The sequence below is a fragment of the Lepidochelys olivacea genome (genome assembly GCF_965140295.1).
Source record: "Lepidochelys olivacea isolate rLepOli2 genome assembly, chromosome: 12".
Classification (NCBI taxonomy): Eukaryota; Metazoa; Chordata; order Testudines; family Cheloniidae; genus Lepidochelys; species Lepidochelys olivacea.
Window position 1 is genome coordinate 23862030 of NC_140422.1, and position 27295 is coordinate 23889324.

The following is a 27295-nucleotide window of genomic DNA, read 5'->3' on the forward strand; positions in this document are numbered from 1 at the left end:
GGCTGGGATGGAGGATGACATATCTCATTAAAGAGGTCATCAGACTCCTCTGCTGACTCCTCAATCTCCAAGTTTAAATTGGTATCCACCCTTTTAAGGAGGGTCTTGTGCTCCTTGAAGTCGTCAGGGGGACTGCCAGTTTGGGAGGGAACCATTACCGCTTCGTCCGGAGACACCTCAGAGGAAGGGGCGGTTCCCCTTCCTCCTCTAGGGATGGCTCCTTAGGCGTTGGAGCCTGCTGTGCTGTCCCTGAGTTGGACTCGGCACTGTGTTCCGACTTCGGTGCCGGTGGTGCCAGGGGCAGTTTGTCCAAGGCGACCAGGGAGCAAAGGTGGGAATAAGGGACCAGCATTACAGGCACACCCCACAGATTCCAGTATGGCCATTGGTCAGACCAGTGTCCCTGCTGCCATGCCACCACTGCGGATGCCATACTGGTCTCGTGGGTTGGCGGTGATTCACCCTTCCTTGGAGAGGGAGCGAACTCCTGGACCATTGCCCCTCTGGTGACCAGGGTGGAGCTGTGGAGTCCTTAGACTGCTGACTGATCCTCATCAGCAATTGGTGAGAAGAGGGCGAGGATCAGTGTTTGCCCGACGAGCGGTACCGGGGAGGTGGAGACCGGTGCTGTGACTGGAAGCGATCCCGCACTAGTGGGGACGGATGCCTAGGAGACCATCTAGGCGATGGTGATCTGCGCCATGGCGACATCTAGTGGGAAGTTTGCTGGTACCGAGGGTATGGGGACTGGTGCTTTGAGTCCAGTGTCCCATGCCTCATAGGGGGAAAGCACAGCATCAGGGATGTGGGCCTTCTGAGGATGCGGAGGCAGTGTCCTAGACTGTGGCGATGAGGAGCCACGCCTGCAATCGGGGACCGAGGACGCTCCCCTGCCTTAATGAGGTGGCCCCATGACCAGCTTGCCCTTGGATGTTGAGGTCTTAGCTGAGTCTGACACCTGGTGTGGCATCTGTGGCCGGCCTACTTGTTCTTTAGCCGGCCACAGATGCAATGGCAATGCAGGGCAATGAAGGCCCTAGGAGAAGCCAGGGTCCCCTGCCGCTCCTGGGAGTCAGAAGCAGATCCATGGCTGGGCTTGGGGGTCTGACTGCAGCAATACCATCGTGAAGCTCCAGGGTGGGCATGTGGCCTGACATAAGTCCTTTGCCCAAAGCCCCTCTCCCTTCTGGTGCCGAGGGACTCTTCTTCTTTTGCCACTTCTTGGGCACCAGGGAGAGGGAACAGTGCCCGGTGGGGCCTGGTGCCGGCTAAATGCTTCTCCCCCACTGTTCAGATAACCCCTCTAAGATATACTACAAGTTATTAAAATACCAAAATTATTGCAAACATTATATAACAATTGGTATTTTTAGTGCTTGATTCTATTCAATTAAAGAAGAAAAGCAATGAAATAGAACAGTGACTATGAGTAATGAGCTGCTTCTGTCAGATAAATACCCAGGCAAAGGGATGACTTTTAGTCATGTTCCAACTGGGACACATTTATCCAGTGACAATGTTTCATTGCAATTACTTTATTTCTATTTCAATAAAATGATTGATGTGGAGATCAGCATTAAGGACACTGGGACTATAGACTGACAATAGCCCGTTGTGCAATTGTAGAAAAACTTCATTCTGATTGACATATGAGGTCAAACAGGTTTAGTGTCTGGGTTGTGTTTTTCAGGGGGAGAAGAGGGGGTTCAATATTTAAAGTATACTACATATCCAGCATATATGTTTTATATTTTTAAACTGGCGTTTTAAATAAAGCACTTAAATGTATGTTTTAAATTGTATTGGATATGTAAATAATCTAAAACAAAACTTCTGCAATAACTGCAAAAAAAATTTAAAATACATTCAGTTTTCAGGTCAAGTTCTTTTTATATGTTTCATCTTTCAAATTGCGTGATAAATCAGTTTAATTAGAAAACTCTGAAAACAAAGGCTTAAAGAGTATCGGGGACATCCGATCCATAATTTATCATACACTCTTGTCAGTACTGAACCCTTGTCCCAGTAGGGTGTTAGAGGACAGTGGGAGATTCTAGTTCACATTTATTGTTGGTTCAGAAGGCTCAGCCATTTAACCTTTAGTTGCCAATTTTGACAAAATGGGATTTCTCCAACAAATATAATGGAAAACAAAATGTTGTAGCTTTTGCTAAAATGTGAAAGGGTAAATATGTCAATGGAAAAATACAACTCAAATTAATCAATTCAACTTTAAGGAGAAGACTTTTTGTGCACCCATCACGAAATGTAGTATACAATTGACCCGAACTATTCGATATTCTAAAAAAATATATTCTTCATTCCAAAAATGTATTACTTTCCAGCTAATGTTGCTTAGGTACAAACTGAAAAAGCCAAGGAAACCATTAATTAAGGCAGTCTTGGTGCATATCCCATATCACCCAAACAGCTAGACTCCTTACCCCCCAAAAAACACTTGCTTCCAAGTTATGAAGAACACACCACCTTTACAATTACACCTGAACACAAAACCTGAACTCTGACAACTACAGTAGAATTTTCTGAAGAGCTATGTGCCCTGAGAAAGCATACCAAGTGCTATTTTTTAAATTGGGAAAGAATTGAGGTCCAAAGTTCTTCTCTAGCTTTCAAGTACAATATAGTACAAAGGAGATTCTTTCTGCACCACTGCTAGCTCCACCAATCTCTTCAAGTTCAATTCAGACTTTCCTTCTGATTTCCTCCCCTACACTTCCACCTCACATCCCTCATCTACCTTTACTCTCCCTCCTGCACATACTGTAGCCTCAATCTGATGCTGTTGAGCTGTGGTCTCAGAAGGGGGGTACCAATTTTCAGACAGCCACCTGTTGACATTCTTTAGTGACCCACAGAATCATGAGACTCCTTCCTGTAAATTTCCAAAGGTAGCCATTTGTAGAAGGCTCCTTTAAGTGATTCCCTCCTTTCCCATGTGCAATGCCCCAAATCCAAGGATCTTGATCTTGTTGCAACAGAGATACTTTGAATGCTTCTGAGAGACTAATATATATTTTTGAAGGATTTAGCATCTGCCTGAAGTGGAAATCACAATGCAACTTTAACTAAGGAGCTACAAGAGCACCTCCATAATTTTGCATGCATTAAGATGAACAAATCAGTGGTGGAGCAATATATAAAAGGACATCTGGATCAGAAAATTTATGCAATAGAAAGTGACCACATATAAAACATAGCATTATCTAAACATATTCAGCAACTCTATTCTAAACTTCCAGCCATGCTAACGGATTACCTGTCAAGTTTATCTGAACTGCTAAATAAATTCTCTCACCCTATAAATTATCTTTGAATCTCAAGATTTGCATGGACAAGAAAATGGAAAAGGAGTTTAATAGTAGACTTATCTAAGTACCCGTTCAAAATGCTTGAAGTAATCTTGCTTCATATAAGAAATACTGCAGTACTATGATACCAACCCTGACTGCCTCACACGCAAACAGTCTGTGACATTTATTCTGAAGTGCTAGCTGTCATAGTTTCAGAGTAACTGCACCTGTATCCCCTCCTCTGTTGCCCACTCCGGGAATGCCCAGTCAGGTCTCAGGTCTCTGAAATCACCTGCTCATTGTCCTTCTGACCAGGGGCTTTAAGTCTGCACAGTTTACACTGTGATACGCCCATTAAGTCAGTCTGGCTAAAGGCTTTCTCTCAGAGGGCTATGAACAGCGTATTGCCAGTAGTTACAAATTACCATACAAACAAGCACATTTATTCTTAAGGAAAAAACATTACAGATGAAACATAATAAAAACAATGAACAGATTTAAACACATCATCTTTAAATATACCAGGAGTCACCCATCTGTCTTATGGGGTCCTAGTGGGAAAAAGTCCTTCCAACCCTTCCACAAGAGTTGGGGCCCGCCTTTGACTGAAGGTCCTGTCTATTTGCTGGAGGAGAAAATTTAAATCCAGCCTTTTTATATCAAAAGCCCTCTTTTGGTCTGTTGGTCTCTGGAAAACCCAGTTTGAACCAGTATATGCAAGCCTCTTCAGGGGGTGGTATCTCTGTGGAGATGTTCGCAACGTAAGTGATTCACCTCAATCACCCCCTACTATTTTGGGTTCCTGGAAGACTTGTGATACCCCCCCCCCATTGCATACAATCCTTGGACCACCATGATACATAAACTTAATAAAATATGGTCCCCAACAATATTACAAGGGATTGCAATATCTGTCACACTAACATCATGAGAGCCAGTCAGTTTGCTCTAATCTAGGTATAACAGTGACTACCTGAATCTCCAGGTTCAACCCCAGGTCAATATACCAGTGTGAAACCAGGGATTAGGACAATGCTAGTTCATATAGAACTCATGGGTTCAGCCCCACTCTTGGGCAACACTTAACTTTAATATTTTTTTAAACAAGATGTTACTTTGATAAGGGGAACAGGGGATGGATTGTAGCTTTTTTTAATACCAGAAAAATGAGGGGGAAAATTAAAAGCAACAATTTATAAGAAGTTTTTTGAAATGTATAACGAACTCTTTCAACCTAAACTTCATTAATACGTATATCTTGGGCCATAACTATTAGTGATATACACACTGAACTGGTCTATATCATGACAAGGCACTTAAGCTTGTGTTTAATTTTGAGTATCTCCATTGATTTCACAGTGACTACCAATGTGTTCTATGCATTTCATAGAGAGTTTAGCACCTTGCAAGATCAAGCACCTAATTCAGAAACCTTGACTCTAAATTATTAAAGCTTCTGCATGGGAACTTCCTTCTTCTGTGTGTACATATATATATATATATATAAAAATAAGTCCATACTCTAAATGTTTATGCGGCTGTCACAGGTTTCTGCACTAAGAGACTTTCCCTCTCCTAAATTGTGCGGGAACTGCAGAAGAGGAACTCAGCTACTGCACATCTCCATCTCATACTGATGACTCTAATACAGCTTTATTTTATCTAAAAAGTGTTCTTTTTTTTCTTTTAAAACATTATTACACTACCAAAGTAGTGAAATGAATATGCAACAGAACAAAGAATCTGGCTTATTAAGCTTCCATTACTCTGATATGTTAATAATCAGGTGCCTTCAAGACAAATTTCAACTTCACACTTCTTTTCAGTACATGGACTACTGTACAGAAGATTATTCATACTAGAGTAATGTTTATTATTAACACAAGTTATTAATAAGAGTAATGTATAGTAGCCTGTAATATATTAAGCTGCAATAGTAGGATGCAGTATGTATTTTTCCTGTTTATTTTTTAAAGGTTCTGAAAAACAAGTAGCTTATCTGTCATAAGTAAGGTTTTGTTTTCTCAGCTCCACGCTAATACATTTAAAATGCTTAGTTAAAAACCAATTTAATTAGCAAAAATCCACTCTGCTGTCTCTTCAGTTAATTTGCTAAATGAAAAACTAGAAAGCCTTAGTTATAAAACGGTTGTTAAGACAACATTAATGATACTGTTAAAATGGAGGAATCGTGGGTACCAAAACGCAAAAGCTTTCTAAGACAAAATAGTATGTTACTATAACTTACGTATATTACAAAGTGTTGTAACTAATATTGTAACAAATTAAGCAATATTAACATTAATGTTCTATGGCACCTTATAATTTGGTTTATCTTAGGTTGGTGTTAACATATAAATAGATTGCTATGGAGTTCCTCTAGAATTACATATGATATATATATGAACAATAAAATAATTCATCAGAATTAATGCTATTAAAATAAACCTTAAAGGAAGTAAAAACAATGTTTATAAAATGGCACCCCTTATATCAAGTTTTAAATTAATAGTTCCTTTGGTATTCATTGTAGTAATGCCTAGACCTTTTAAATGTTACTTAACTTCTCTGTTCCTTATGGTGTTACAGAATGTTGATTTTTAAAAGAAAGTAAAAACTAAATCTTTGCATGTTATTTTCATTCCCAGCATGAAACATAAGAATAAAAAAATGTCAAACAGTAAAGGGAGAGGCTTCTGTTGGAATGTCTACTGTAAAACATGCAATAAGGAATTTACCAGATTCTGCTGGGAGAAGTAATAAAATAAACAAGTTACAAAAAAAGGCGTAGGAAAAGAAAGGTTATAAACTACTTACCATTCCGCAATTTCAGGATGAAGAATTTTATTGTTCACATTAAATCTAACAAAAAAAACCCAACAACACACCAGAATTAAAAACTAGCAATACTATGAATTGTGGATGCCAGAATTTTTTAAACACAATACCAAAATGCATTTTACATAGTGTCTCATCTGAGCACATGATAACTAGTACAGTTTTAGTTATCAAATAATGTACTGCATCATAATTTTTAAAAACGTATTTAGGTTCCCAATCCTGCAAATGCATGTGCTTATCTTTACCCATGTCAGTAGTCCCATTGAAGTCAATGGGATTAATCATATGTATACATTTAAACCCATGTTAAAGCATTTTCAAGATCAGGCTCAGAGGGCATACATGCTAGTTGTCCCTATCTAGGAGTGAGATTTTTTTATAAATAGGTAAAATATAATTTTCCATTTTTATCCCTCAAATACACTTGACTAAAATTAAAATGGTGAATGTTTCATGTTCATCCCTAAAGTTCTTTAGCAGTTTCAAACCTTGGGGAAATCAAATAATATTTAAACAAACTTGTCAAAGGTGAACTGCACAGAGAAAAAATAAAAAAGGATGTGTCCTCTTTGTGCTTCTCTGTGATGCATAAAGGGAATGTGAAGGTTCCAACTCCCCACAACCACCTCTCAAGACACTGTGGAAGGAGGGGCTCTCTTTGTTTCCTACATTAGACATTTACATCTTGTCAAAGACTGATAACTAGAGCAGTTGTTGTCATTTCATATTACAAGAGCCAGCAGAGTAAAGGTTGAGACATTAAGCAGGGAGAAGGGATTTTGTTTTTGTTGTTAACACTTCATTTCAATGACTACTAAACATTTTGAATAAAAGGACAATCCCGTGCCATGAGCTCTTCAATTAGCGTTTGAGAGCTCACAGTAAAAATGCCCCGGGATGTCCCACCCCAATAGACCTTTCAGTGAAGCTAGGGAAAACAGACTAGAGGTTCCTCTTACCATTTCCACAGTATTTAAAAAAAAAAAAAAAAAAAAAGTGCGCACGCGCGCCTTTCAGGACTTCTTTATATATATATCATACGGCACCAAAAAAGCACAAACCCAATTTTTAAGGGATTAGTTCCTTTAAATGTCTGGAGGTTCAGATGGCAGAGCAATAACCTATCAATCTATGAATACAACAAACAAAACTATTTCTACATGTGCTCATGAACCGATACAATCTAAAAATGTGAGGGTCAGGGGCTTTGTATTCCTACTTCAAGAGCATGAGACAGAAAATGCCAACTTATCTCAGACTTCAACAAATACAACTACATGTTGCACCATATTCAATATTAAGGGTCTTCATTTAGACACCCCCACAACACCCCCACAACATGAAAACCACAATTCAGCATTCTGCATCATTATGGAAAACAACTGGTCACTTGGAAACATGAAAGAGTCTAGTTTTATTTTCTTCAAGAACAACATCTGAACATCATCCCAGTAACTGCTGTTAAAGTAGTTCTATACAGAAGTAATCATGGGACGCAAGAGCCAGTTAAACACAAATGTACACAGAGAAAAACAGATGAACAAGGTAATAAAGTTAATATAGAGAGGTTCAATGAACAAAAGATTGAATTCCATCTCTGGCTGAAGAGTATTCCACCATGCCCCTAAAGAGAGATTAAAGGAAACAAGATATGAAAGGATATAAGCTGAAAATGACATAAGTGACATCAATACAACAAATGAAATGCAAACTCAGAGCAGACTGATGAAGAAAAATAGCACAAAGAGATATTGTAACAAGGCAGAAAGTTGCACTAGCAGCTCTATTTAAACTTTCAGAGACAAATACAGCGCTGCAGCCATGTTGGTCCCAGGATATTATAGAGACAAGGTGGGTGAAGTAATATCTTTTATTGGATCAATTTCTGTTCATGAAAGAGACAAACTTTTGAGCTACACAGAGATCTTCTTCAGGTTTGGCCCCAGCTTGTCTCTCTCACCAACAGAAGTTGGTCCAATAAAAGATATTACCTCATCCACCTTTGTCTCTCTAATGGACAAGTACAAAACAGCCAATGACATGAGTAGAAAAAAAAAGCCCAATTTCTGAGGGGAAAGGTTAAGAGACCATAAAGGACAGGGAAGGCAAGCACCTAGGAAAGATGAAAATACATATCTAGTTAGCCAACATACTGGCTCTCCTGTGAATCGGAGGTTGTCTTATTAAATTTATAACCATAACAAAAGATACAAGGATGCAAAATTACTCAAACCAACCAAACAAGAGATCAAACTCAAAAAAGGCAGCCAAATGCAAAGGACTGAATGAAACAAAAAGAAATATAAGCCTCTTTCAGAAGATCTACTTAGGACTGAGAGAACAAAAAAGCCAGAGGCAGATGAGTCACTAAATAGATTTGCAGAAGTCACTACCTTTGTAGAGAAGAGTACCTATTCCAGAGCACAACGTTGAGGCAACTGCCTAAGATATGGCACCTAAATACCAGCTGTGGTCAGCAGGCACGTGGGAAAAGCCAGAAAACAGAGGAATGGCATGAATAAGGGACCAGAGGTCACAGTCAGGACTTCAGTTTTATCTCTCATCTGAGGTCTGGTCTACACTACAGACCTATATTGGTATAACTACGTCACTCAGGGGTGTGAAAAATCCACACTCCTGAGCAACAGTAGCTATACCAACCAAACCATCCCTCCTTATTTCCCCCATCCCCCCCATCCCCATGTAGACAGTGCTATGGTGGCAAGAGAGCTTATCCCACCAACATAGCTATCGCCTCTTGAGGAGGCAGATTAACTACGCCAACGAGAGAGCTCTCTCCCATCAGCGTAGAGCAGCTTCATTAAAGTGCTACAACACTGCTGCAGCGTTTTAAGTGTAGACATGACCTGAAAGATAGCGTTGCAGATACCACAATGATAGGTACAGAATAGCAGCTTAGAACACAATGGTGGGGAATTGGCTCAATCATAGGGAACAGCACCATCTATTCTACACAGTTCATCCTTGGAAATCTATCAGCTAAGAAATGACCTGGCTCAATCCTTTGTTAATGCTGACAGGCTCACAACACAAGCAGTACGGCTGCAGGCTATCCCTACTTATGACTGCAAGGGCGCCCGTACTAATTACTCAAATTATACTTCACTTTAATTAGCAATAAGGGAGCTGAACAAACTACACTGTAAAGGTACTTCCCTAAGGGGAAGAACATGTAGTCATTAATATGGATGCACAAATAGCAGAGAAGCAAAAATATTTTATATAAAGTATTACATAAATATTCCAGTTTATTCTTCTAAAAAGTTTAGATTATACTTGATAGCAAACAATTATACTCTAAAAAAATGAACCCCCGGCTGTCCTTCTGCTAAGAGGATCATATAAACCAATCCAATTTTAAATCTCACTGCAATTTGCAAATTGACAACACTTGGAAAATCTGACACATGGACTGGAGGGAGAAGAAAAACTGACATTTTGCTGTGGCTATACAATCTGTAACATGTGTTAATATCCCCAATTAATCAACACAGCTAAGATATATTATATTTAACTGCATGTCCAAACAGAATTAATTTTGTGCCCAGTTCTTTAATAAACATGGCAATTTCATGCATTTCCAAAAAGTCAGTCTACGTATCCTGAATAAGCAGCCACTGTAAATGCTTTTCCTGCTTACAAAATACGCTGATCAGAAACTCTTCATGCATGTATGATAAAAAAAACTATAGAAATCTTACACTTGTCAGCGTATCAATTAAAGACACAAGACCAAATCTCCCTCCCTCTATTATGAAATGTCAAACCCTTCCTAAAAATGTACTAGGCCTGCATCAGAGAGAGGAACCTTGCAGAGTAATCTAAAGGTCAGTCTTGCTCTGTCAGACCAACAGGTGACATTCTGAAAGCACCAAACATTCCAACAATTTTTAAGGAGATGTCTGAATCTCTTACATCAAACAATTTTGAAAAAAAAATCACACTTCAATATGTCTTGTAAGTAAAAAAGATTAATTCAATGCCTTTTTAAATTAAACCACAGCACTGTAGTTTGTATGAACATAATCTGATGTTTGAGCTGTATTATTTTATAGTGCTTATACTCAAGATAAGAAAGCATTTTACAAGCATTATGTTTCATTACAGTCATGTGAGGCAGGTAAATCACTGTGCCTATTTTACAGATGGGAAAACAGGCAGAGGCTATGTTACCTGTCCAAGGTTAAAAATCAAGCAAGTTTCGGAAGCATGAACAGGAACCAGGTTTCCTAAGCAGTCTCCTACTGTAAACAATTTAAAAAACACTTTTCTCCCTATGGAGGACTATGATACCGCACATGAGTATTCATTAGTGAACAGAAACATTTACAAAGACAAACAATTCTGTACTTTTACAAGTTGCAGCTAACATACCAACTGCTTTTTAGTTCTTCAAAATGTACAGTCTGAAGTTAAACAGGAGAACAAGTGATGGCTATACTATAGGAAATGGTAATGTGAATCATTATTAGAGGTTCATTTCTGCAGATACATAAAAGTGAACCTGCTCATCACTGGCAAGACAAAGGCAATCTAAGGTTGGCCTTTCAGCCAAGGTAGAAATAACCCAGGGATCAAAATGGAGACACGGTAATTGCTCTGAAGTGGGAAATTAATAAAATAGCTAAGATATTTAATGTTCAAGGAGACATTCCAAACGTTGAAAAAGTGACGCAAGGAAGCAACATTATTAGGACAAGTAAGAGGCAGCTTCTGTCAGGAGCAGATGAACATCCTGAAAATAGAGAACAAGATTTAACTGCTTTACGAAGTGATATTATTTCTAATATTATCCATAGCAAAAAAACACTGGAGCACAGCAAACATGGAAGACAACACACAAATGGAACGAAGTAAAACAAGAAGGGGTCCTGAAAAGCAAATTCATCTTCACCAGGCCTCTAAAATATTGAGACAATCAAGAATATGGGAACAACATACATCTTCATAAATAGCCCAGAAAGTCTAGATAACCTATGAATAGCAAGAGCTAAAAAGACTGCATACTATTTATGTGAGGGAGAGTATAGGTTCTGTCAAACAGTCCAGCTCGAGTCATATTTAAAGACATCACAATTCATGTAAACATATAGGCAAGCATTTTAATAAAGCAAAGAGTTGGAGATATAAGAACTTGGGTAAAAAATTAAAGGTGTTTCAAGTTTATTACAAAAGAAATCAAAGTAATGCACAGAAATATTTTTTACAGTTACAAGAAATTACAAATACAGCAGATTTCATTTGGAAGATCTTTTCCCCCACAGTTCAATTAGTTAGCAGCACTTAATAGCAAGACTCTCTATTGTGGTCAAAGAAATTAAGCAACTTGTATGGACAGAACTGACAGTCTCTTGAGAAGATACAACTACAAATTAGGGAGATAAAGGGAAAAAGTACAATGCCAAGTGGTTTAAGAGCTGAGGGCATGAAATCTGTCAAAAGAGGCAAGATGCAGTAAATCTCCAGCATATTCAACAAAAATCAGTGAATAATCTTTTATATGGGGTGGGGAGGAATGAGGGAGAGAGTCTGAAAAGCATTACTCACATCTGTCCGAAGCAATAAAAAAAAGTATCTTTGTGCCTATGGTTGTAGAAGAAGGAGTTTAATCGGAGTTCTCAAACAGAGAGACCTGCCTACCAAATAGCTAGAAGTCTCTCCTGAAAAGGTACAGATGTTGTCCTATGGAAGTAAACAGGAGATGTAATTACCATAAGCAGGGAAGGGAGTGATAAACAATTATTTAGACCCCTTGAGTGCTCCAGGACACACACTATGCAAAGAGTAAAAGGATACAAGCCATATGCCAAATGGGGTAGATTCCTACTTCAATATAGACTAGTAATGGAATGTTTCTGGAGCACTACTCAGTAGTAGCAACTCCACACAGTTATACACACTGCAACAGAAAGCAACCTTTCATTACCTAAGACAGATAAGGAATCCTATTGCTTCAAAACAGCCTGGGTATGGTATTCCTGGGAAGAATTGCCTTGAGGTCTAAGACTTTTTAAATTATACATATATAGAGAGGTCTTTAGTTCCTATCTCAGACACATCACTCCACCCAATTGTACAGAGTCCACATACTCTTGGAGAACATACAGTACAAGATCAACTCTAGTAGAAAGTTTGCTTATTTTGGCCTCTGGATTAGAGCAGGCCTGAAGTAACTTAGCATAGCAACAAGATTTTGATTATACACAGAAACAAAGTATTCATAAGAGACCTTCTGTGACCTGTCAGCCCTGTGTTCTCGGGGAACCAGGGTGCAGTATCAAGCCTGTCTGACTCACAAAGACCCTCCGCAGCCTCTGCTTGAACCAAAACCGATCAGAAGAAAGACTTACAAAAAGCAATGAAAAGGCAGTGTGAGACACACCTAAACCCCTCCGGACAAGGGTGACAGGATTAAGGCAACTCCCCTAGCCTCATTTGCATCAGAGATGGGACAGGGAGTCATCTCCATTAGCATACAGAATGGAGAACAGAGATTCCAAGGCAAGAACTGCAATGAACTCTGGGACCAGAAAAGCGGGGAAGCATTGCATGATGGGGGATCTCTGCTCCAGATGTTAATGAACCCATGCCTGCACACACCCAGTTCAGTAGTTATCAGGCCAATTTTCATCATAAATCCTTTACTGGTATCCAAAATTGCATTGTGAGCTCCCGCGAAGGAACACTGCCCATAGCCAGGAATGATAAGTTCCTATTGTCTAGCCTGAACAAAACAACTCTGGTATACTCCCTTGAGCCAGCAGTTTACCCATAAACAAATCTAGTGTTCTCCCTTGAACCACTGTTGTTTCCCTACAAAAAAACCTACCCACACTCAAGTAAGTGTTCTGATGCCTGGATCCAAAATCTGTATCAGTTCCACTGGGACTACTACTTCTCCTGACTAATCGTGCTGGGGGCCCTGCCTGTCTACAGCACTCCAGACCCTCAATTACCACCACCACCTGGGAACCCCAACCGGTTCAAGCTTCACAGTGTGGTGAGAACCCAACTCTCTCTCTCTGTTTTTCTTTCTACTCTAGGTATACCTTTCTAACCCTGACTTGTGTGATCAGGTGTAGTTTTCTAAACCTGACTTTTGTAATCAAATTTAAGCTAGATTTAATATTGTAACTGTTTTGTTTGTTTGGCTCTCCTTGTATGGCTATTACCTGGCAATAAATAACTTTTGTGGTTAAGCTGGTTGCTTCCCTCCCTCCCTCTCTCTCTCTTTTATGTTTTGGCTTCCCCATTTGCTCTGCAGCAATGCTCCTCTTACCAAAGCTAAAGATCCCAGTAGCATCCAAAAATCCTGTGGGGTTTGTTCATCAAGTGGGTTACTACCAGAACAATTGTACCATGAAAGTGGGGCTAGGGGTGTGCTGAACCTGTGGCATAGGAGGGTGGCAGCCTGAAGTACTGCTCGACCCAGCTTGCTGAGTCCAGGGACATATAAGGGGTCAGCTTGGGAGTGCTGATTGACCCGGTGCTCTGTTAATACGTGTGTCTGTTCATCTGATTCTGGGGCTGGAGGACCCCAGCCTGGTGGAACCTAGGTCCTGCAGGATAGCTCCATTGGGAGGGAACTTGCAGAAGGGAGAGGTAGCGCTCTGTATGAAAACACAAGTGATACAAGCAGTACATTGATAGAATTACAGAAACCCACTCCCCAGAAGAGTAACCCTAACAAATGAGCGTATCCCAAAGTAACGGGCAGATCTGGTAACACTTCTTCATAATGCTATTAATTCTAGAAGGCAGCACCCCAAGTATGTATTCTGTTTTGAGGGGAAAAAATTGGAAGGAGCTTAATTTTGTGCTCACAAGATTGCATGTATATTATCTGCATGAGCAAACCCTCACTTTATCTATTGGGGGAGGGGAGGTTGGGGCAAATTGTTTTCTAACCTGCATACAAGCAAATGCATGCCCAATATTCCATTTACATATGTAAATGTAGGATTTACACACCCAAGTTAGGCAACAGCAAGTGGACATGTATTTTTACACACATGCAGTTTAGAAAACAAGACTGTCAGAAGCTAGCTTGAGGATTGGTAAAAATGTAGTCCCTGCCATTTGTTTTCTGTGAAGAATGTGTGAACTTTCCAAACAGAATGATTTAGTTTGTAAACCTAACTCTGAAGTACAACAGATGAAAAACCCGACACCTTGCGTGTTAACCATGAGCACATATAAAAAAATAAAATAAAATGTGTCATGGAGAAAACTGAAAACATATGAGGCGTTTAGTGTATATAGCTCATACAGCCTAAATAAATAAATGGAGTTAATAAGGAACAAGACAAGATACATATAGAATGTGTTAGGGAAATTCTCAAGGAGTCACTGTTTGGAGAGTTAAAAGAGAAATGAGTGTTGCAACAGCTTTCTCCACTCTCTACCAGTTTTTATATTACTATTATTTTGGGACAGGATATATATTTATAAGACTACTGGCATCTACAAATAATTCTATTGGTGTAGCAAGAAAGATAGTATGGTAAGGAATTAGAACCTCCTGTTATATTATCCGATGACCTACAATACATCCTAATTATAACTGATTAAAATCTAGGGTGCTCTTTAAATTAATATATTGATTAGTATGTAGTGTAGTAAGCAGGTCATATCTGCAGGTTTTCTTAAAGGAACCCTCCATGCTGTTTTACCTTTTATGTAGTTAACAAATGAGCTGAAAACACTTTATCTGGGTCTACCATCATGCAGATTTATTAAGTTTACAGAAGATACCCGTGAAGCTATTTAACACAGAACTGCAGTGGTAAGCTAAAGAACATAGTCTGCTAAATCACCAAATTTGGAAGAGAGTTATGATAATTTATAGCACTTAGCTTATACTATTACAGGCCTAATGCCCAGGAAGTAGAGTTGATCAAAACTCAGAATTTCCTTACTGTGGGAAATTTCAGCATTTTAATGTTTGGTTTTGTTCCAATTTGCAATTAAAAGATATTGTATTTAAAACTTTCCAACAAAATGGAAATCTGTAAAATGGGTGTTTCTAAAACATCTACATACAGTGTTTTCCAAAATGAAATAGAGTCCTTAGGACTCCAGTAGCTGCTGGCTGAAATGGGTATGATTCTTGTCAGTTTCACTCTCAGTTGCTATTCTGTAGTGGGCATCTGTAACATTGATAAGAATCATATCAATTTCAATCAGCAGATGCCTGGACTTCCAGGGTCTACAGCTCTAGGGTAGCCCTCTCACGAAAATCCCCTGGGCCCAGAAAACCCAAGGCTTCCAGACTCCAGGGCCAGCTGCCCTGCTGCCATGGACCCCTGGAACCCCTCTGAGTTGGGGCTCTCAGGCCTTCCAGGATCCCTGCTGTGGAACTGGGAGACTAGACACAGAGCTGCCAGTGCTGAGTCTTCCTGAGTCTCGGGGAGGTGGCTTGGTAGGCTGCAGGAATCAGGCAGTTCGGAGAACCAGCTGCCCCAGAAATCTGGAAACCCTGGGATCCCTTGACCCTCTAGCAGTCCACATGGTGGGACTGCCCTGCAGCTACAGACCTTAGTTGCCTGTCCTAGGACTTCCAGGTCTGCAGCAGGGAGCCTAGAAACACTGACTGTCCCCAGGATTTCCAGGCTTCCTTCTGAGGAGCTGGGTAACTAGACACTGAGAACCCCCAAATCTGCCAGGCTCCCAGACTAGCTGGTTCCGCAGGCTGCAGGAAATCAGACAGCCCAAGGAGCCAGCTGGTCCAGGAATCTGCAAGCTCTGGGGTTCCGAGTTCTGGGGCAGTCTGCATGGTGGAGCTGCCCCAGAACCATGGCAGGCTGCCTAGGAACCAGGCAAGTGAACTGGCAGGAAACCAGGCAGGCTTCCAATGGGTGGCTTTCATCTGAAGATTCAACAACAGCGAAATTTCCATGAATTGTTCACTTTCAACTAACTGGTCTTTTCTGATGGAAAAGCATTCTATCGGAAAATTTCCAACAGTTCTAACAGGAAGGAACTTGTATAGGATTAAAACAAGAGACAAGGCCAAAATTACTACTGTAATTGCTTTCTTCAGAAATTTGTGAGCGGACTGAAGAAACAGTTATAAAAAGTAATATACTGAAGTTCAGGTCTAGAGTACTTCAACAATAAAAGAGCCATACTCCTAAAGGTTAAGAAATTGTGCAGCTACTTTATAGATTTATAGGCATGTAAGAGAAGAGACGCGGCTCGTTTAGCTGGCTGTTTCACAGTTTAAGACACAAGCACTGTTGGTATTTTTTTTTTCCATCCAGTATCTTAAATGTGACATATTTCTAAAAAAAGGGAGATAGATGCATCTTTACATGCGGAATACCTCCAACGTAAATGATGTATGGTACATTTAGTAGAGATGTCACTCCACACCTCCTGTCTATTTTGGTGTAAGCTTCATGAGTTTTGGAAGGGGGAAAAAAAAATCACCCCCACAACTTTAGCTGTCACAACCCAATTTGGATCACCATGTTACGTCACAGCTACTATAACATTTATTTGAATTAATCTATAGAGAAATACAGGTCACATAAAAGAAATATTTGTATATATTACATACGTTACATTTTATAGTTTCCCACACAAAAGATCTAGAAGTTATTTAAAATAAACATGATCTCCAAATAGGTTTTCAGATTAAAATTTCAAGGAAGTGGACAGAAGAGCAGCACCTTTTCTTTCGGTTGTACTGTGATAATTTGGGGCAAAGATGCCTAAGAAAGCAATAGGAGACGGACACATCAGAATAGAACACTGGTGTAACAACTGAAAGAGCAGAAAGTCTCAAAAATAGTGTCATAGTCTACATTTTTTTCCACAGAAAGATTCTGAAAGCTACAGAATCTTTAATTTTTGGTTCCCATTATTCCAGTGTCCTTAATTGTGACAGACTGGTTAAGTTTCCAGTCAGGTTATAGAAGAGAACAAAAGTAATTAAGAAATCAGATTTCAAATCTCATTATTTGACACAGAGGAGAGGTTATCCCATGTGACCTGGCAAAATGAGTGTCTAGAATTACAGGCAACAGCCACAAATTCTATGCAGTATTATCATGAACAGTGTTATCTGCTGTGGACACAGAGGTGAATGGAGGAAAATACAACAGGCTGACTTAGAGTCAGGGATCATAAAAAGGCCACCCACTCATTATCTCTGAGACAGCATTAATTTTAATAGGCTTCCAGACAGTGTTCACCACCCCTCCCCATTTTTCAGCCAAATGGATGACGATCAAATCTCAGGATATCAAAATTTATAGCAGACTATTGCATTTGATTAAAAATTCTGACCATCTTCTTCATATTATAGCATAAGTCTACGATATATCATGTAGGATTGCTCTAGGAAATAAGCAATTGTTATCCTTGCTCACTACCATTTCACACAATTGTATCTAGGAGCACTTTTTCATTGGCAGCAAACTTTTTTTAAAGGAATTAAATCTGAAAGTGTATGGATTGCCCTCAAAAGGTCACTTCTATGCAGAAATATTACACAGTGTCTTTTTAGAAGAGTGGACATTCCAGAATCCTTAACAGACAAAGTATTGTACATAAGAGGATAACGTATGGTAGTCATACAGTAGAAGTTATTTGAAGTTTGTTTTTCACATATTGTAAAATCCAAATATTCACTGCCAAGGAATTTAAGTGTTTTTTCTTTAATGTACAAGTAATATAAAAAGAAACATATGTACATATCTCTGCTGTTGCTAACACAGATTGAAAGAGATTTCCAAACAACCAAATAAATGGAAAACTAAGTATTTGTCTATACAGGAACTAGACACCCATGGCTCACCTGTGCCAGCGAACTCAGGCTCGCAGGGCTTGGGCTGCAGGGCTGTTTCATTGCTGGGTAGACTTCTGGGCTTGGGCTGGAGCCCAAGGGTCCAAAGCTCAGGCTCCAGCCCGAGCCCAGAAATCAACCTAGCAATGAAACAGCCCCATAGCCCCAGAGCCTGAGTCAGCTGGCAAAGGCCAGCCATGGATGGCTAATTTCTGTGTAGACATACCCTTAAGTCATTAGAGTGCAAATCAAATCTCTAGATTTCAATGAAGGGTAGCTCATAGAATCTCTTGTTTATGTATTAACATTTTATAATTTGTCATGAGCAAAAGTCACAGTCATTTAATTTGAAATATAAAACCAGCATAACATTATTAATAATTATCCAACAATTTAATTAATGTATAAAAACCACCTCAATAGTCACTTACTGGCTGATTCCTTCAAATGAAGCTTCCCTTGAGATGTTTCCACTATCAGTATTAACACCACGCTGGAGGGGAAGATGAAAAGAACTATCATTGTGTGCTAAAGACACGAATTTTACAATAAATTCATTGACAGAATCCATTACATAAGGTCTTTTAGAAAGCTTACTTGTAAATATAATTTGAACGATTGCATAAAATCAGTAAGAGGTAAAAACAAGGTTACATAGTCACATTTAGACACACAGTTATTCATTACTGAAGAGACAGATGGAACTCAAGTTGACATGTGCTGCCTAGGATCTTAGCAGGGCTAACCTTCTCTTTTCTAAAATAGCTTGGTGACAATTTTCTTGGTGGGGAGCAGAGGGCAAAAAAGGTGCGTCCCGTAAACAAGACAGTAATGGGTGGGAGTAGAATAAGAACTGTATTAGGAATTTTTAAAACACATTTCCTTGGAAAGAAGTAATTCCATACTGCCTTGGCAACGCTTGTTCCATAACTTGGAGTGCCTCTCCCCTACAGCTTGCCATTCACACAAGAAGCATGAAAGACACCATACTGGCTGCTACATAGCACTGCTGACGTCTCTCGGTTTGTGAGGAATCATATGGAACAGCACTGCCTTTCTGTGCTTGGAACAAAACCAGTGGAGAAGAGGCACAAGTGCAGGAATTCTGCTGAACTAAGCAAAGAATGTTCTTTGGATCAGCATTCCTCCAGAGCTCAGGAAGGGAAAGCAGCTCAGAGAAGTAGGAAGTTTTGAGTGAAACAGACCCAGTAGACAGGGAGTTGCTCAACCTCCATAAAAAGAGACAAATAATGACAGACACATGCACCAGACACATGCACAGGATAATGGAAATTTGAAGAAGAGGAAAGGACAGCTCAAATCACCATCACACTTCACCCTGGGAAGAAGTGGCTGAGGGGTGAAGAGCATTATAACTTTACCCTCCCACCCTGGAGTCGTGTGAATGTTATGTTGTAATCTAAAGTGGGATCTAGATAGTAACTTGATCCCACTCTCATACTATTGAAGGAAAACTGCCCTGAGCCCCTACCTCATCATACAGACGGGCAGTACTCCAATTCCTCTAAGTGCCAGTGGGAGGACTCAAATATGCAGGTGACATGGTGAGAACAATGAGAAAGCAGGATGTGATTTCGCAGCATTTAGAATGGACTGGAGGGAAACAATGTGGGTGTCAAGTGAGTTTCCTGTAAATTAAGTGCGAAACTACCAGAACATGGATAAGAGTTTTGGTAATAGGACACAGGGAAGAAGGGACAGGATTTAGCAACTCACTGACTGAATGTGAGGAGAGAGGAGAAAGGCTAGTCAACTATACGAAGACGGCTGACCTCAAACTGGAGGATGGTGACATTATTCTCTGGGCTGGAGAAGGGACAAAGAGGATGCATAATGAGCAGACACCTCTGATTAATTCATCTGTTTACTGAAGAGCAACAGAATAAGTATTCTCCAGGAACAACAAATATGACTTACCAAGGTAAGAAGTACTGAGGGTTTCTTTTGAGCCAAGACACTGGTTATCTAAAAGAACAGGATTGCAGTTATAGTACATTTTTTTTTCCTATCCACTTCATATATCACTATTTTATCATGGACAATTTGCTTCTTGTCAATGTTATATGTGGCAATCTTAGAAACGTACTAACATTTCAAGCATGCTAAAAGAAGTCACTTCATACATTCTGCTTGTTAGGCAAAGGCAGCAATACAACTGGTGAAAAGTATGAATCAATAAAACCTTTTGCTGTAAAAGAAATACAATAAAAAGGTTAAACACCAGAACACAGCCAAAGTAGCATGACTAATCTCATCTGACTTATAATATGTCACATCCAAAATTGATTTTATATCAATTAAACAAACAAACATGAATTAAAAATCTAGTCAACAAAAATGATAAAGTAGTTTCAGGACCTACACCTCCCCGAAGCCTGACAAATTTAGTGGATTTGTCACTTTTTGTGATTTAAAATAAGTTTTTCTTCCATCCCCCACCCATGTTGCTGTGTGAAAGACCCATGCAGGCAGGGAAAATGGACTAAGTAGCTGACAGAGGAAACAGTGATACTCACTATATACAAAGTGCTATCAAGTGCACAAAGTAAACAAACTGGAAAAGAGAAAAATGTTTCTTTGATCTCTTTCAGATTCAGTAATCTTATGTCACTTGTTACAAGAGTCATTAAAAAAATGTTCAGACAGAAGGGTGGTTTTTAAGTTGGTGTCCTTTTAAGACACGTGCAACAAGTGCATTGCAAGATTAAATCTACAGCCATTATCAGCAGAGGAAATGTGCGAGAGCTAAGAAGGGTTTTTTCCATGAAGACCCATATAATAGGACATGGAAATCAGGAATTATAGCAGGAAAAGATTTGTGCTAGTACAAATAAAAACACAGTATGCATTAATGTTATTACACTATCGTGTGCTGAATATTTACAGTTATTCTCACTGGGTCATCTTTTCTTGATTAAAAACTTCTCTATAATATCCCAACTTCCTTCAGCATCTTTGACACATTTATAAATTGAGGCTACAGTAGGTCTTTTATTTCAACGGGGTGTGATTAAAAGCTTACACTCTTCAACTTGTTCCATTTGTATGCCACAAGAAATTGAAGTAAACCACAGTATTGTTATTTCCATAGATTGCCTTCTATCGCAGAATAGCTTATGTCAACTCAACAGCCACATTTCCCAAGACTAGACATCACTGGGGTTCTACTGGTTTTATAAGAACAGTCACAGTTAAATGCCCTTGGTTTGTTTCACACTGTGGCTAACATTTCTCAATAAGCCTGGTTTCCTGACTGTTTAAGAGGGAATGAAAAAAACACAATATTTATCAGCCATCTCACTAGTCTGCCTGGTCTTTCGGGAGAAGAAAAAGTATAACAATGTCATCTCACTACAATGGTATCACCACAGATTTGAATTAGTCTAGCAGTCCCATTAAACCACACTTGAGACATTTTTAGTCACTATTTGTACTTCTGTTGAAAATCAGTATGAATTCAACTTAAGTTACAAGGGATAGATCTGAAAGATTCTGGGTTTCCCACTCTCATACTACTATTGGTATTTAAAATGCTTTGTCTTTTGGTTGTAACTATATTACAAATAAATAAATGGAGAGGAGTAGATACTTTATATTAAAGTCAATTCTTACCCTACCATCTCTTTGAGAAGAAAACATTGGGGTCACAGACAGGTATACTTTTAATATGGCTGCACAGATGTGGGTGCTGAGATATGCATTTATTGATCCAATAAATGAACCACATAAGTAGGACAAAGATATTTCACCAAATTAGCATCAACTTGTTACCAGTTTGCTTCAATAACACACACCACATGAAGTAAAGAACTAAATGCATAGTCACAAGTACATTACATATCAATACTGCAACGTCTTTTAAAGATCTTTTGTATTTTCTAACCTTCATGAGATACTGTGACTATTACACACTTTCCAGCAGTATCCATCATTGAAGAATCTGGTATACATGCTCACCCGATGAATTCAAGTTAAAGATGCTAATACAGTGGATAACCAAGGTATTAGACTTCTAGGGCCAGGGGTATTGGAACTAAGGGTGCTGGGTGTAGGGCAGCACCCCCTGGCTTGAAGTGGTTTCCATCATATACACAGAATTTACAGTTTTGTTCATTGGCTTTCAGCATCCCCACTATAAAAATTGTTCCAATACCACTGTCTAGAGTCATTTTACAAAGGTATTTACAGGTCTAGTGGAATTACAGAGGCACCCAATGAGAGTAAGGCACCTAGTGGGATTTACAGAAATGCCTAAGCAGGTTAGGTGTTTATCTGCATCTTTTGATACCTAAATATCTTTGCAAATCAGGCCCCTAGTGCCTTGACATTGGGGAAGTGTATGTTCCTAGTAGAACGGGCAAGCACTGTATCCAAAGCCTTTGAAAAATGAAAGACTGCTTGCACAATCCAGGAATGTCTCAAAATATGTACATACTGACTGACCAAATAAATGAATAATGAGAGCGCTCACCTTTGGAAGCACTGGACAATTTTCATACAAGCCCCTTTTCCTTTCTAAGCATAGAAGTTAAAAAGCTAAAGTGTTCTTGAATGGTGTTTATTTAATGTATATACAATGTATTGTCACGGAGTTCCTACAGGCCATTCTGACTTTGCTAACTTATTACCTGGCAATATGCTTTTGTCAAATACAGACAGGTTCATATTGCAGAGAAATACAATACTGCAAAACTTCATTGGTTTATGACTTAAGCTGGGATACTCCAAAGAGAAAAATGTCGCTATATGGGCTTACAAATTGTCCCAAATTAAAGAGATCCACATTCCTTCCTGGATAAAATTTTAAGCACTGAGACAGAATATAAAGATACATGATAATGGCATTTGTTTATAGGAGACTGCACACAAAATGTCAATAAATGTGATTCTTTATAAAGAAGCATGTGTTCCTACTTGCAATTGCTCGCCTTGGCTTCTGTATTCTGTACTTCTGTATTCTAACACATCAAGTCTGATAACAAGAAACTAGGATTCCAATCCAAATGCGTCAAGCAGCAATCTCTTCACAGCTTCCTCAACCCACAGTTAAGGAAATACACTAGCACAACCACCGTTTAGAGATAATTTCAATGTGAAGATGAAATGAAACCATCTCCACAGCTGGTAAAAATCAGATTTTCGGTCTGACAAGTCAGGTCAGCATCCTGCAGGGGACAGAAATAGCAAGATCTTCCTTTTTAAGCTGCTCTCCATAAGACTCACCACAGAGTATGGCAAACATGCTGCCATAATCCTGCTGAGCTTTCCTACTGAAAAAAAAAAAAAACTAGCCAGGTGCACAAAAACATAATATCTACTCAAAAACAACTATACAAAGAGAAACTTACGTGTCCAATTAATACCCATATTTAAAAATACATGAATACAAGAGACAAAATAATATTTGAATAAATAATTAAATGAAAAATTAAAATATTTTACATTCAAGCAGCTCATGAAAATTTAATACATTTTATGAAATAGGGATAAAGAGGAAAGTTTATGTTTCCTGGTTAAGCATTGGTATTGCTAACCCATTTGTCTGTCTTTTCTCCACAGGTCCCCAGAACCCTTCAGAATTATGCCCAATTAACCTTTTTATTAAATACAGAGCATATTAAAAAGTGTCTCTAAATTGGTCTCAATGTACAATCCAACAAAATGGCAGCATAATATTTTTAAGAGTTTTAGAAAAGTTTATAAAACAAATGTCATTATTCAGGAACTGGAGGTAGGACTAATTAATTAGGAAATGAAGATAATATTTAGTGGAACAAGATTTTTTGTAGGAAATTACTGCCATACTTTCAGAACAATCATTAATTTTGTATTCATAGGGAAAATATTAGGAAAAGCAGACACTCACCTCATTTTTATAGTGTACTTCATCCACAGCATATTTCTTCCTGAAATATTCGGGATGATGAATCCTTTAGAATACAAGGAAAATACAATACTTGGTGTTAGCCATGTTATAAAATTAAATAGTTTAGGTTATGAAAAAGATGACATAGTGCCCGGGCTATTCGCACAGTACTACCATCATAGATATAAAGAAATCAAGAATAATAATGTTAATAAACATTAACATCTCAGTACAATAGCTAACAATAAAATTTACTATGGTTACATTACTTTAAGGTTTTGACCTAGACCATGTCTGAAACTTAGACTTCTTAGGTTTCAGAGTAGCAGCCATGTTAGTCTGTATTCGCAAAAAGAAAAGGAGTACATGTGGCACCTTAGAGACTAACAAATTTATTTGAGCATACGCTTTCGTGAGCTACAGCTCACTTCATCGTCTCCTCCAGTCCTAAAATGTCCTGTATTCCCAGAGTAATCCTCCTTGTTAAGGTTGTGAATTGTGCCACACTCATTTGTGTCCAAATTTTTAAAAGGTGTGGCAACAACTTGGTGCAAGCGAGTTTTTCCACTAACTGATGAGTCCTGGTGATGAATCAACAACTTCTAAATCCTGTCCCTTCCCACCCTCACCTGCAAAAGGAAAGACTATACTATTCTCATGCAGAAAGTAATCACCACATATCATAGGTAAAATTTGTGGGAGAGGTTTTTTGCCAGTCTAATAAACGGAGGAATTACTGATAACAGAAGAAAAACTTTTTAAATCATGATACTCCTTTAAGTGACCCTCCCCTATGACCTCTTCTCATTAATGTTTGTGAGGTATAGAAAAATACATTAGTGATCTTGCCTTCTTTTGCAGAAATTCTCTATTTTTACACATTTTATTTAAACATAACTCGAATTCTAGTCCCTTTCTATACCTAACATTTTATAGTTCTTTTACCTCTGAGGACTTTGCATATTCCCCATTCATTAGCAAGGTTTCTTTCCCCCTAATTCCTCAAATATTTAAGTATTTAAATATTCCAACAAAGTTGGGAATAAATTTAACTCTCATAATTTTGGCTCTATTTAACAGTTAAACCCTAACCCTAAGTTAACCCAGTTAACTTATGGTCACTGTTGTTTAATGCTCCACTGCAGTGCCCCCAAATCATCATTTATGTCCTGCTGCATTGTTCAAAACAAAGCTGAGAATTGTTCCTGATGATGTGCAGATCCTCAGTCTAGTATACTAGCTCTTCTATTTTTGCTAACTTCTTTTTGTCCTTTGATCAGTAAATTAAATTGCTGATAATTCAATCCTAAGGTATTCGCTCACTTACTGACAAACTTTCTTTTGAAGAGTGAGCTTCTCTTTCCTCTCTCTAATCTTTTCTAAAATCATCAATATCCATCAATACTTAGTTCACTTTTTTCTGTTCGATTTATTGTAGCAAAATGAACTCACTGAAATGGGTCATATATTAAATGCCCCCACACTCATTGGTTGGATTTAATTATTTCAGAACAAATTTTCAGAATTATATGCCACAGCTGCATTGTCTCCTGCTTCACTGCATTTAGACTCTGCTTGGTGTGAGGACTTGGCTCCTCTCTGGAATGTTTAAGGGTCTACCTTACTTACTTCTCCTTTCTCTGCCTTACTTCTCCCTTCTAGCTATTCTAAACTCCACACTGAAGAGTGAAGTGTCCTCCCCCCACCCCAAAATCAAGGCTCCAAACAGACTATATGTGAGGAACTCTCCTCTTTTTGTGGCGTGAACAGTTACGATGGCCAGAGGTAGGACATTTGCCTGCTCATAACATGCTCAAATGCAGGAGGTTATCCAGGAGAAGATCCTCTGGGCTGACACTGGAAGTTCTTTCATTCTTTCTGCTTCTGTTACAAAGAGTTGCGTGGATTTGCGAAAGAATTTAGTCCTCTCAATCTAGAGGACGAGGGCATGCCCAACATCCAATGAATAAAGCCACCATTCTTCTGAGTTCTTGTGATACTTCAGGAAGAAGACTGGCTGGAAAATAGCCTGATTTCGATGAAACTGCAAAACCACCTTTGGCAGGAAAGGGGGGGGGGCGGGAGGATGGGGCACAGTTGGTCTTTGTCCTTGAAGAACATCATGGAGGTGGTAAGTGCCTTGATTTCAGAGATCCTTCTGGCTGAGGTGATCTCAACCAGGAAGGCAACCTTCCAAGAGAGATGCAGTAGAGGGTACAATGCTAATCATTTGAAGGGAGGACAAATGAGCCTTGACAGAACCAGGTTTAAGTCCCACACAGGGGTATGCACAGGGGGCATCAGGGGTACACGCACCCCCAATAATCATCTCCGCAATTTCTGGCAGCTTCTGTTCCAGCCCCCGATCAGTGATTCCCTGCCTCAAGACCATCCTTCCCCCTTTCTGCCAGTGTGGGAGTCGGGCTGAGCGCAGCTGAAGAGACATGGCTGGGAAAGGCACTGCAGCTAGTGCTCTCATTGAACCCCACTAGATGGCGCCCTGAGCAGGGAAGCTGGGCTTGCCACAGAGTACTGTTAAAGGAGTAGCCTGTGTTACAACTTTAGGGTTTTTGTGGGGGAAGGCAGATTAGCATTGCATGTTGCTAATGCTGTTGCAAGCTTTGAAAAGCATTTTGGGGAGGGTTAAATATGTAAGTAAAAAATAAAAAAAAATTTTGCAGGCTGCAAAAGGCTAAAAAAAAAAAAGAAGCAAAAACAAATTCATTTAACATTGCAGCTAGCAAGCTTAGTTTAACAATAAGACACTGGCTCCAGTCCAAGGTCACAGCGCTAGACGAAAAGTTTATCTCTCAGTCAGCCACAGCCAGCCATAAGAAAACCAGGGCTGCAAAAATAAAAAACACCCAGGCAAAACAACAAGGGGGGAGCAGAGCTTTGAATCCCTAAAGCCGTTGTGTTTTGGGAAAGTGAAGAAAACCACAGAAAGCCGATTTGGACTGGCACAAAAAGCACCAGGAACAGAGGTCGAAAAATAAAACACCCCCAAAGAAACTGAGGACTTAAAACCCTCCTAAAAGCTGGAGTAATTCAGAGATCACAGCGAACCCTAAACAACCTGTGCGCACAAAACAGAACTCCCGTCCACCCTTCCCCCTCTTCTTCTTATGTTACACCCAGGCCTGGCCAGCCTCGGGTAGTGCATGTGTAAGTATAAAAGTGGGTTAGGGCTTAGGGCACTAACGCTTTTTTCCTTCCTCTGAGTGATGTGGAAAATGCCGCCCCGCCCCCAGCACTCTCCGATATTATTTTATCAATAAAGCTTTAAAACTTAGACACTTGGTGTGTTCCATCATCTCCTCCCTTAACCATCCTGTGGCCTCAACCTACTCACCTGACACCTCAGGCAAACTGGTAACAAAAAATCTGTCACACCTGCTGAGCCCCATCCCTTCCTCGCCCACAGCCTTCAGTAAGTGTTTAGAA

The 27295-nt window shown here is 39.4% G+C and overlaps 1 protein-coding gene across 1 annotated transcript in view; it reads right to left on the reverse strand.

Annotated features, from left to right (window-relative positions):
* Positions 1-27295, reverse strand: part of PEPD (peptidase D) — a 221362-nt gene that overhangs the window by 159916 nt on the left and 34151 nt on the right. Inside the window, exons 4-7 of the mRNA XM_084645129.1 lie at positions 23852-23915; positions 19903-19950; positions 18396-18457; positions 6129-6173 (exon numbers count right to left, since the gene is read on the reverse strand). Of these exons, the coding sequence (XP_084501255.1) occupies positions 6129-6173; positions 18396-18457; positions 19903-19950; positions 23852-23915 (219 nt within the window). The remainder of the gene's footprint in view (positions 1-6128; positions 6174-18395; positions 18458-19902; positions 19951-23851; positions 23916-27295) is intronic.